Here is a 12,738-nt window from a genome sequence, read left to right as displayed (position 1 = left end):
GATCTTTCTGCCTTTTTTCTATGGCTTGTAGGCATAACACAGAACAGACCCCTGAAGCCCAAGGTAACTAACCCAAAAACTCCCCGCCTTGAGACAAAGACCCGTTCCAGGCCTGTCACATGCAAGAGTTCAGCTGAACTGGAGGCTGAGGAGATTGCCAGGCTTCAGCAGTAAGTGTAACTCTTTGTTTATAAGCTACATCTGAAGAGCTGCTCTCAGAGATGATTATGCTGACAGACTGAAGGTGAGGGCTAGGCAGAGATGGGTGACCAAGATGGCAAAGGGTCTGCAAGGCAAGCCTTCTGATGGAGGGACAGTTGAGGGAGTTGGGTCTATTAGTCCTGAAGAAGAGAAGAAGGAGAGGCAATATGATAACCATCTCAGATATCTGAAATGCTGCCAGATGTAATGAGCATGCTCCAGAAGGCAGCATTCAAACCAACAGGTCCAAACTGCAAGAAAGAAGATGCTGAACTTCTTGATGGTATGAACTGCTATATAGTGGAACAGAGTCCCTTGGAAGATGATGGACTCTCCTTCATTGTAGGTTTTTAAGCCAGTTTGATATGTAACTCTCAGGGTTGCTTTAGCAGTGGGGTTCCTGCAAAGGAAGTAGAGTAAGCTATTTATTATTTTACTTTGTTTTATTTATATGTTGCTTACCTCCCAGGAGGGAACACAAGAGACTAACTAGGTTCCCTTCCAACTCTTAATGCTTGTTGTCAGTTGAGTATTAGGTGAACACTCAAATACAAGAGGAACTTCATCCTGCTCATGGTCTGCTGCTCTATTCCACAGGTACAAGTTCAAAGCTCAGGAACTCAACCACCGGATCTTGGAGGATGCTCCCCTTTTGCCTAAAAAGCTGCCAATGAAAGAGCTCACCAAACCAATTGGCTTCAACCTGGAGATTGAGAAGCGCATTCAAGACCGTGAGAACAAGAAACCAGAGGAGGAGGAGCACTATGAATTCCATTCGAAGCCATGCCCCATCAGAATCCTAGAGGATGTGGTGGTAATTCCTGCACCTTGCATGCCTGAACATGATGAAAGAGCCCCTGAGGGCTGGATCAGACAAGAACCCTGTCTAATCCAATATAGTCAGCCCCCCATATCCATGGACTTTTTATCCATGGATTTGAGCATCCATGGTTTGAAAATATTTTTAAAATATATAAATTCCAAAAAGCAAATCTTGATTTTGCCATTTTCTACAAGGCACACAGTCCTACTGTGCCATTGTTTTTAATTTGAATATCCACAGGAGGTCCTGGAACTAAATGCTAGAAGATACAAGGGCCCAATGTATTCTGGTCACATGTTGGCCAGCTAAATGGTGCTAGGGAGCACACAAGGAGAACATAAATTTGTGTTCTTTATCAACTGGTAGTTATAGGCGTATTGCTTCTTGATACTGAAGGAAATATGTAGCAATCTGTGTGGCCCTCCACCTTTCTCACCATTGACAAAGCTGGCTAGGGATGATGGAGGTTGTATAGGCCAGCAACAGTGAGAAATTGCACATCCTGATAAATAACTATCAAGCTAGTAACCATTTATTGATTTAATATTTATATTTGTACCTCGCATTTTTTCAGAGTAATGGTAATTGTTCTATGAGATAGACCAGGCTAAGAAAGACAAAGCAACTTGCCTGGGCTCACTGAAGAAGAGTTGCATCTCTGCAGTTCTAGTCCAACACTAACAGCAGCATTGCATGAGTTCTCTTTTGCTTTCTTTCTGAAGAGGAAAGTAAGAAATAGCTAGATCTGTATTGGAGCTTCTATCAATATAGAGGAGGGTATTCCTGAAAAACTGTGTGTCCATCTGCTTTCACCTGTTCCCTGTAATGTACAACCCTAGGTGGAGTGGAATGTCTCAGTTAAGCGAATGCTGAGGCTTAGTAGCCAAATTAGTAGTAATCCTGATTACTAACAAGGATTCCATTGCAAATGCTCAGGACTTCCTCAACAGAGAGCACCATAGAAAAGAAAGTTCTGTTGAATGCAGAAAAACAGTACCAAGTACTGTTCCAATATGAACAGAACAGCCTTGGTCAAGAAATCCAGGAAAGCCATGGGGGGAGAGGCAAGGGTTTTATGAAGGAAAGAAGCACTGTTCCATTAAAGGTGTCAGACAGGTGTAATCTTTAGCTGGACTTTCAGTGTTTTCATTTGGTCCCTACTTGAATATTTAATATTTAACTTGTCTCAACTAAAAGATTTAGACAATTTAGAAAGTTCTGGTGGTATGGTGGTGTATGCTTAGTATTACTTGACTAACCGAGAGGCCTTACTGCAACCTACTGCTTTGTTCCTACAGGGTGTTCCGGAGAAAAAACAGCTTCCCATCACAGTACCTAAGTCCCCAGCTTTTGCCCTGAAAAACAGATCCAATACCTTGGCAAGAGAAGAGAAAGAGAAGGTGAAGCTTGTAATATATTTCAACTTCTGTTTTAAACAGTAGCATCAGCCAACCTCTCAATGGTTGCCAACCTGGCTGCCAGGGTAGGGAGTGATGTGAGCTCTGGCTGAATGGCCATCTTGATTTTTCTGCCTGAGTATGGCTTCCATTTTGCAGCACTTAATTCAAGTCTTGGCTGATTCCATAGGACTGCATATATTCAGGTGGCAGGCAGATTGTGTGGAGTCCCTTTAGGAAGCAGGGATGGGATCCCTGGGGATACAAGAATGCACCCTTTTTTCAGGACAGCAACTATTGGACCCTCCCAAATGCTACATCTTCACTGCAAAATTAATTCAATTTGGCAATACTTTAACTGCTATGGCTCAATGTTATGGAATCCTGGGATTTGTAGTTTTGGGAGCTATTTAACTTCTGTCAGAGAGCTCACCTGCTGCAACAAACTACAAATCCTAGAATTCTGTAGGATGTAGCCATGACAGTTAAAGCGGCATCAAATTGCATTAATTCTGCAGTGTGGCAGCAGTCCAAATTTCCTTAAAACAAAACTCCACATAGGATGAAGCTGGGGAAGAATGTTGCACATTACCCTCCTTGGTATGCTTGTGACAGTGTTGTCTCCTGCAGGAAGAAGTAGTTCCGGTGATCAAAGCCAAGCCAGCGCCACATTTTGGTGTGCCGTTTAAGCCAAAAACCATAGAGCCACGGCAAGTGGAGATCTGCCCTTTTTCCTTTGACTCACGGGACAAAGAGAGGCTGCTCCAAAAAGAGAAGAAAATTGAAGAGCTGCAGAAAGAAGAGGTGAGTAGTACAAAAAAAAAGGGTGTCTAGCTTAAGAGAGCGTTCTTATGGGAAGTTCAGCTGCCAAGGGTGGTGTGGGCTGTTGCTGAAAAAGGAATAGCATGTTCCTTCAACTCGTAATAAAGACGAGGAGGCAGATGTTGGCTGCAGCGACACACACACACACACACACGTTTGCAACTGGTCCCCAAAAATAAAAGCAGGTGTTGTGAAGGAGGAAAAAGGAAAGCTACAGGTTCCCACTAGTGGAGCAGGGTTCATTCAGGAGGTTGGCTTCTGTTAGCTCTGCTGTCTGCACTGTGTACAAATACTAAAATAGGAAAGTGATTGCTCCACTCTTCCTACTGTCTGGCTGGTAATTTTTAAACTGTAAAGAGATAAAGGGGGTGTTAATCTGCATGTTACCTCTTGTAACAAGTTTACTCACTCTATATAACTGTTTTGGAAACTTCAGTGGGTCCAAAATTCTGCAGCCAGACAGCTGGTTACAGGGAGCACATAACTCCATTACTACTGCAACAACTCCACTGGCTACCAGTCTGTTTCCAGGCCTGATTTAAAGTGCTGGTTACCACCTATAAAGTATACATGGCTTGGATCCATACTATTTGGAAGACCCTATCTCTATATAGTCCTGTCCATGTTTAAAGATCATATTTGGAGAGGACATAGGAGACAGTCTCCTTAGTGGCTGCTCCCTGGCTGAGAAATCTTTCCATTGCAAGACTTATTTGACCTCTTTTCTACTCTTTTCACTAGCAGGAAAGATCTTTTTAGTTAAACAGCCCTTTGGTTGCTAAGTAGTTGTGACAAAGGGTTTTTTTAATGGGATCTTCAATTATGTTTTAACTCTTTTAAACTATTTTATATTAGTATTTTTAATAGGGACATTTAATTTTTAAATTAGATTTGTAGTTCTGCTGATCTGCTTTATAAATTGACTTGGGTGCCAGAGAAAGGTGGGATATCACCCGAATGAATGCGTAAACGCCGCTGTCATTCCAAGGAAGGCCCATTCTCCCCATTTGTTTGTTCATAATTAATAATGACCTTACTGTAAACCTTTATCACAACTCAGTTAATTATTTGTTTACTAATTCAATTCCCATTTACAATATCCTCTTTCCCATCACTTTTCTTTAAAAACACATTTTAGCCCCAACAATACTTTGAGTCCATGTTTGCTGGTATCTCTTGGTTTCTGACAAGACATCTCAATCAACATGTAGGGGTGAAAAGCATGACTTTGTATTTTGCTCCACTAAAGCAGTTTTAATAGATAGTGGAGTAGAGTAGAGTTGTCTTGAGCCTGATCCCAAGTGCTCCGGTAATTTTCGTTATAAAAGGAAGTTGCCTGTGGATTGATGCATCTTACACCTCCTTATATGAAGCAGGCTTTCTTTCCAAACCATCAGTGTCTGAGATTTCTCACTTTTGAGGCAGAGTTTCTGAGCAAGCCTTCCACTATTGTCTAGCTAGTCTCCTCTTCCCTGAGAGGTATTCTGACTCCTGAATTGTTCCAATGGCTGCTGCTTTTATGCCATGGTGGGTAAGGCCAATCCAAACAAATAGATAATGTAGCAGTACATAAATGGCAGAAGCATGAATTAAAATAAATCAGCAATTGGAACTAACTTACATTTGGGACTGAAATATGTAAAATCTCATAGCAGTAACCACTGAGGGGTGGGGCGGTAATCTACTAGCACCTTTAATGCAAACTACCACTTAAATAGGGCAAAAACCTCTCTGATCCTGACAGCCTGGCCAGCAGGACATTATGGCCAGTGATCTAGAAAACTGCTAGGAAGTCCAAGAGAATCATTAGAGTGTACTCCTTCTGACTTGGCGTCCAAGACACTTTGTTTTCCAGACCAGGCCTGAAGCTCAGCTGAAGTGGATCTAGAGAATAATCTTTATCCAAGATGCCAGGAATTGGCTTACCATGTGACAAGCCTCTCATGGAGCAACAGACTGGGGGCAACTGACCTCAGAGAAGCACTGCTTAGCCCTGTTCTGTTTGTTTATTAGGTACCCAAGTTCAAAGCCCACCAGCTACCTCAGTTTGACCACATCAGCTTGCCAGAGAAGAAGGTAAAGAACCCCACCAAGCCAGAGCCCTTCCAGCTGGCAGTTGATGCACGAGGAGCCCTGCGGCATGAGATGTGGCAGCAACAGGTGAGGGCCAGGTTGCACTGTAGAAGCTGGAATGGTTCTTTGGGCTAAGAGGCCTGTTGGATGTTCTTAATTGACTTGATTCTCATTTTGGACAGAGAAGCATCCAGAATTGTAGCATCCAACAGAGTCCTAAGGCTGTCAAATCTGATCATCACCTTGGCCTTGGTTTTTATGTTCAAAATTATCTGTCTATAAGAAGGAAAAACCTTATCATTGGTATCTTATTTGGGCTGTAGAGGGACAGAAGCCATGAGAGAGGGGTGGGAAACACATGGCTTCAGAAGAAAAGTGTGTGCACGTCTGTGCATCAGCTCAAATTAGGAGACCCTTTGATTGTCACATCTAGCCAAGTCCTTGACCTCCCTTGCCTTACAGTTCCTAGAAATCTAGCTAACAAATGTAGCCTGCCGTGAAACCAATGGGGAGACTGTTTCATGCAGCTATCTTCCCTAGCAGATTGGAAAGTAAATCTCAAACATCCTTCAGGCATTTGTAGACTTGGTCTGCTTCCTCAAATGCATGGAGTGAACTGGATCTGAGGAAGCAGACGAAGTCTACCAAAGTTTATGCTACAGTGTCTTTTGCTCACTCAGTCTAAAAGGTACTACAAGATCCCTTTGCATACTGATTTTTCCATACTAACATGGCTATGTCTCTGAATTCTACTGACAAAGTAGTGAGACTTCAGAGGATTCTTGCTCTTCCTTGCTTATGAGGGTGTGACAATCCATGTATAAAATAGAGCCGCCTTTCCATGCAGGTCTTTTAGAAATCCCATGCAGGTCTTTTAGAAACAGATAATCACAGGTGGAGGCCTGCAGCTTTCTGAGTTCTCAAAAGATGTGTGCTGCTATCGATACACATATGCTTTTGAGCCTTGACTGTGGTACTGGAGGTAGTACTGTATTTGTAGTGGGTTGCTAGGTGCAAAATATCATTGTGTAAATTGGCCGTTAATTTGTAGTTGGCACAGGTGAGGTTTTGAGCCCCATCCTCCTACCATACTCCCTTGGATTTTGCTGATCTTTTAATCTCTTCCGGGGCCTTTGTGGCAATGGGGTGCAGGAATCTCATTAAATCCCCCCCCACACACACACAATTGATTGTGTTTCTTACCCCTTGTAAAGCTCAAGGAAGAGATGAAACGGCAGAAGGAGGCTGCTTCTTTCAAGGCCCAGCCCAGCACTGTTGTGCACCAGGAACCTTTTGTGCCAAAGAAGGAGAGCAAGTCCCTTTCAGGTAAGTCTTCCTCATCAGAGCTGCCACCTCCTTTATGCCAAGCCTAGCTCCTCAGATGTGCAGCTTTGAGAGACCTTCCAGTGACAGCTGACATCTCTGCCCAGTGGCTGTGGGAGGCAGGGAAGCAGCCCATGCTTCACTGACCTTGGCTGCCCTTTTGTCACCCACATTTGATTGAGTGAGTGCTAAGTTCGGACAGGCGTAAGGTGCAGGCAAGAAGCTGCAGTCTTGGCAACACCTGGCAGGCTTCCCCCTCATGCCCTATGGCTCCTTGAGGGCAAAAAGCTTAGCTTACCGCTGCTCTTTAGAAGCCTCTTTGTTCACAGGAGCATTTTCTGTATCTCACAACCACTTTTTTGCTTCCCACAAACTGCCCTTAGGATTTACATGCAGACATATAACTCTCTTCTCTCTCTTGATCTCACCCCACCAGAGTTAGATCAGCCACACAGCTCTGTTTCTTGGGTATAACTCACTTGAGCAGAAAATAAATTTCAGGATACTTCTAAGCAGATAGTTCTTCTCTGACAGCTAGCAACAGTGGTTAGATTCTTTGTATGTTGTAGTGCTGTGAGGCTGTGCTTTGCATACCTGTTTTCATTTGACTGCATCTGTGTTGTTCGCTATGTTTCTGAACTCAATTCTGCAGCTCCTGAAAGTTTTGAGCTTGCTACAGAGCGGCGCGCTCGAGAGCGGCAGGAGTATGAGAAATGTCTGGCAGAGCTTGAGGCCAAGAAGGCGCAACAGCAAGAAGCGGCGAGGCGCATTGAGGAAGAGCAAGAGAAAAGGGAATTGGCCAGGCTCAGAGATGAGCTGGTAAATGAGCCCCCCTTTGGGAGATGGGAGATGTTACTTCAGGTTGTGTAACTAGCTGGAGGTGGACAGAATTGGGCCATTGCAGACTCCAACTCATGGCACTACTTTGTGCAAGAGTTAGATCACTGGAATTTTTAGGGGTGGTGTTGTCTTGCGCAATACAGGAGGGGACTTCATACAATGCACATGCTTTGTCACTGAAATCCTCCCTATGCCTTATTGACCAGTGGTCCTGTTTGCTGGTCTACAAATCCTCTCTCCTTGTTCCTTTTGTGTGCCTTCATTTTTTCCAGCGATGGAGGTGGAAACATCCTATAACGTGGATTGATTCCATCTCTTGCTCCGAAATAGGCAGGAAAAACAAACTTGAAGGAGTCGCCACCAGAGGGAGCAACCCCCACCATCCCTCAGTCTTTTTCCTGCCTCACTCCGAGTAGGCTGTGTTTTCTAATAACCTGATTCAAGAAATGATTTCAACATCTTTTTGTCACAATCAAAACAAGGCGTTGATAATATTGTGGCTTGTCTTGGATGCATTTTAACATACTACAAGAAGATTGAGATATCTCTGTTGTGATCAGTTGTTGATCACTCCATTTACAGTGCAGCTACTTCCTCTGCACTACCAACAATCTCATCCATCTAAGATAAATTTAGGACATGACATGGTCTATCTTCCACATTTACATGCCACCTCTGTTGAATTGCCTTGAATCAAAAAGAGGTTTCCTTTGGGAGACACATCTGGTGGTTCTCACATAAGTGATATGCCTCAGTTCACCCACCCATTGGTTGGGCAGCTTTGGTAAGTCCCGCGTTATAGGATGTTTCCACCTCCATCGCTGGAAAAAGGAACATTGGGTCTTACCTGTGAGATGTTTGTTTTCAGCGATGTACGTGGAAATATCCTCCCCACCCAGAACTGAGGAGGCTGTTTCCCTTGGCTTTGCAAGGGTGGTTGTTAGTTATTTTTAGTTTGACTTTATGATAGTTTCTATTGATTATACTTAGATTTGCATTAAATGCTCTCTGAGTTCGTTTTCTATCCTCGACTGTAATATTGACTGAGGGATGGAGGGGGTTGCTCCCTCTGGTGGCATCGACTCCTTCAAGTTTGTTTTTTCTGCCTATTTCGGAGCAAGAGATGGAATCAACCCACGTTATAGGATATTTCCACCTACATCACTAAAAACGAACATCTCACAGGTAAGACCCAATGTTCCTTTCCTCACCATCTGTGTCTCAGGAACAGAGGTCAGTTCACCATTGCCAGGATGTTTTGTTATAGTATATTCGCTAATGGCTGCAGAGTCAACAGGTTAATCAGTGCCAACTGATGTTGAGGATTAGATCAATGGCAACAGAAGTCCCTGGAACAAGTGATGCTTTCTAAGTAACCAGCTGATCCCAGAGCATTAAGACAAGCTTGAGGGAGCATCCTTAGATACTTTCAGCTGCTGTAGTGGCAGTGTCCTACAAGTCTTCAAAACCAAGAGATGGGTGAATTTCTGAAAATTGCATGGGGAGAGAACTGGCATGCTGGTAGACTGGTATACAAAGGATGGTAGATCTAACAGATGTTAGATGCCATATTTCCTATTAGATCCTTGGTATCTCCATTATGGGGATCTTGAGTAGCATGACTAGGACCTTTAAAAAGCTGCTGTCAGTCTGATTACTGGGCTTGGAGGACCACCTTTGTTTTTTAAAGGGTTTCCTATGTTTTTAAGCAGCCTCAATCTCTTTGGGATGGGCAGGGCCATTTCATGTCGGAAAACACAGGACCTTGCCTCACGGTTGCTCAAACCTTCCTTCTTCTTGTTTCTTTCAGGTGCACAAAGCCAACCCCATCCGCAAGTACCATAATGTGGAAATCAAGCCCAGTGAACATCCGTTAACAGTCCCCAAGTCTCCCAACTTTTCTGACCGATTCCAGCGTTGACGTGACCTCCCCACCACCACCATCGCCAGTGCTGATCTGCCCGGAGCAAAAGGACCGTCCTCCTCACTCTCGGGCTGTTTTCCCTCCATGGCAGAGACTTTTTTTCTCAAACTGCCACTGACTGGGTTTTTTTTTCATGGCTTCATTTCCTGAAAGCGAAGAACTAGACTGTATTCTGACTATAGTTGCTTCCAGACCCTGTTTGCATTTTTAGTGTGGCTCCATCTTTTCAGAGGAGCCTGTGTTTATATGCCAAATATTGTATACTTTAACAAAAATAAAATGTTACTACTGGGCAGGTTTCTCTCTGCCCCTTGGGAGGACAAGGTGTCATTTTTCTGTTTCCCAACCAAGTATGTAACCTGGCCCCCAGCCCCTGCCAACCCTTCACACTTCTCCACTCCTCCTCTGTAAATAACTTTTCTTGGCTTCAGATTGCCACGCCAAGAGCTCCTTGTTTTTGGGTGACCGTCTCAGTTCCTGGCCTAAGTTCTGCGGCCTCACCTGCTGGTTCTGATCAGGGGACCAAGTTTTAAATAAACTTTTATGTGATTATTACATAAACTGAATGGAATCAGACTAGTCTCTTTTTCAGATGGGAGATGGCACGTACAGATGTCATGGTGGAGAAGCCTTGGCAGTGTGGCACAGTTGTGGGATGGTGATGGCCCCAAGAGGTGCTCTTGCCTTTCTCCAGCTCTCTATAAAAGGAGGGAGACTTCAGCCTCATCTAGGACAGGCAGCATTTCCTAAAGTTTTTGATGGCAAAGATGCAAACAATGACATCTTTAATAGGTTAAAACGACATGTGCTTTGTTTATGCTTTGATACATATCCTCAGTCATTCTGACAAGTGGTGGTTTATGTCCTTGTGCTTATAGAGTAGTCCAGGTAATGTTTTTTCCTGCCATTATGCTGCTTGGCAGGACAGAACTCTCCAGATGATGATGAACTGCAACTTGTAGCATTCCTCGCCATTGCCTAGGGCTGATGGGCTTTGTAGCCCAGTAATTCCTGAAGAGCTACACCTTCCTTCTCACCCTGCTCTATTTAAGCTCCTAGTGAATCTGGCCAGATTGAGGCTTTTGCTATTTCTCTAGAGCCAATGCCATACTGTGTCTGTCTTCTCTTGGTCTGATTCTGTTGTAGCAGATGAGGCTTCTTTTATCATCTTTTGCTCTGACTCCTAAACTAGTCAGTTTCAATAGCATGGTTCAGTTTTTCAGGTCCTATTTAGTCCCACTTCCACTACGCACAGTGACTGGCACACTGAGATAAAGCGTTTGTTGGCCTGGCCTGTGAACCAACAAAACAAAACCCTACCTGCATTTTGCAAATTAAAACTAAATCCAACTTTGTTTATGAAAAGTTCTGGCACAGTTTCACATAGCTTGTGGAAGAAGTCTTCATAGTTTACATATTTAATGCTAGCTGTTTTCAATGGGCTCTTAAATCGAGATGCTCAGGCATAACACAGGGTTGATGGACATATCCATGGCACAGAGTTACTTTTGTTTAGGCATGCACTAAACCTGCTTGGAAACAACCACTGACCAGGTTGCCTTTGTTCAGCAGTCACAGTTGTATTGGATCACAGTTGTATTTAGTTCATTATTTTTCGCAGCAGTCACCCCAGTGCTTCTGAAAGCCTTGAGCAGGACATGAGGGCAGTAGCACCCTCCTGCTCATGTTTCTCAGCAATTGGGATCCAAAGGCATGCTGCCTTTGGCACTGAGGGTCACATGTTGCCTGTGCTTAAGAATGATGGGTCACCATGTTTGGTCCACCTAACTAGGGTAGGCAAACCACTATTTGGCAGGTGATTTAAACAGATATGTTTAGCCTGGAGAAGAGAAGGTTAAAGAATGTCATAGTGAATGAAGATAGAGCAAGTTTGCTTTCTGCTACTCCAGAGAAAAGGACCTGGAGCAACAGATTCAACATCTTTCCATGGTTACACTGTTGAACAGCTTTTACTGTCAGGAAGTTCTTCCTAATGTTGAGGTGGAAGCTCTTTTCCTATAGTTTGAATCCAATGCTCTGGGTCCTAATCCCTGGAGCAGCAGAAAACAAGCTTGCTCCATCCTCAATAATAATAATAATAATAATAATAATAATAATAATAATATCCCGCCTCTCTAGAATAACTGGGGCGGCTTACAGTTAAAATAATACAATTCCATATCTCAATATCTCTTCCCCTTAAATCATCCCTTCAAATATTTAAACAGGGCTACCATATCACCTTTTAACCTTCTCTCCAGGCTAAACATTTCCAGTGCCCTAAGCTGCTTCTCATGGGGTTTGGAGGCTTTCAAACCCTTTCACCATTTGGTTGCCCTCCTTTGGACACCGTCCTGCTTCTCAATATCCTTTTTGAATTGTGCCCAGAACTGGATGCAGTATTCCAGGTGTTGTTATTGTTATCCACCTTCGACTCGATCTCGACCCATGGCGACCCTGTGGATGAGACATCTCCAAGACTCCCTGTCCTCCACTGCTTTGCTTAGGTCCTGCAAATTCATACTCATGAACTTCTTAATAGAGTCCATCCATTTGGCATCTGGCCTTCCTCTCTGTTTCCCTCCACCTTTCCCAGCATTATGTTTTTTTCCAGTGAGTTGTGACTTGTGACTCCTCATGATGTGGCCAAAGTACAACAGCCTCAGTCTTGTCATCTTGGCTTCCAGAGAGATTTCCAGCTTGATCAGCTCTAGCATTGTTGCTTGTTTATTTTAACCAATTCTATTTTATATTACAGTTGTCCCTCTATATTTGCTAGGGTTAGGGTTACAAGACCCCCGTGAATATGGAGAAAACGCAAATAACAAAAACACCATGTTTTTCCCTGAGAGGACACCTCTCTAGGAATCTCTAGGTCCTCCAGTGCAGCTCTATGGTCAATGTCCAACATACACTGACCAAATAATGGCTCTGGAGTAGCTACAAATGGTCTTTCAGTGCAACTTTTAGTTAAAATTGACCACAGAATTGCACTGGAGGACCTAGACAGTCCTAGGGAGAACATATTCATGAAATCCGTGAATAATCAAAGCCGCAAATATGGAGGGATGACTGTATTACCTATTTTTTATAGTATTTTGTAGATTGTATGCCATTGGCAAGTTTTATTTTTATTATTTTGATCATTTGTATGTACAGCACTGTGTACATTTATAGCGCTTTAGAAATAAACTATAATAATAATAATAATAATAATAATAATAATAATAATAATAATAATAATTTAGGCTATTTTCTAGTTCTCCCATAGCTCCCTCCCCGTTATGATTTCTTGACTGCAGTCCCCATTTCTATCAGTGTTTGATCCCAGGTAT

General features: G+C 43.3%; 1 protein-coding gene across 6 annotated transcripts in view; it reads left to right on the top strand.

The window, feature by feature from the left end:
* Nucleotides 1–9,917, top strand: part of LOC149315445 (targeting protein for Xklp2-like) — a 36,455-nt gene extending 26,538 nt beyond the window's left edge. For all 6 annotated transcript variants that reach the window (XM_089513478.1, XM_089513474.1, XM_089513479.1 and 3 more), the window contains 8 exons: nt 32–170; nt 799–1,015; nt 2,323–2,424; nt 3,052–3,225; nt 5,257–5,403; nt 6,531–6,642; nt 7,292–7,458; nt 9,290–9,917. In XM_089513478.1, the coding sequence (XP_089369604.1) occupies nt 32–170; nt 799–1,015; nt 2,323–2,424; nt 3,052–3,225; nt 5,257–5,403; nt 6,531–6,642; nt 7,292–7,458; nt 9,290–9,400 (1,169 nt within the window). In that variant the 3' untranslated portion in view covers nt 9,401–9,917. The remainder of the gene's footprint in view (nt 1–31; nt 171–798; nt 1,016–2,322; nt 2,425–3,051; nt 3,226–5,256; nt 5,404–6,530; nt 6,643–7,291; nt 7,459–9,289) is intronic.
* Nucleotides 9,918–12,738: the final 2,821 nt, after the last annotated feature.

Source organism: Sceloporus occidentalis, unplaced genomic scaffold, assembly GCF_023333645.1.
Source record: "Sceloporus occidentalis isolate IW3139 unplaced genomic scaffold, rSceOcc1.0.p SCAF_3, whole genome shotgun sequence".
Taxonomy (NCBI): Eukaryota; Metazoa; Chordata; class Lepidosauria; order Squamata; family Phrynosomatidae; genus Sceloporus; species Sceloporus occidentalis.
The sequence above is the reverse complement of the archived record's forward strand: the minus strand, read 5'-3'. Positions and strand labels throughout refer to the sequence as shown.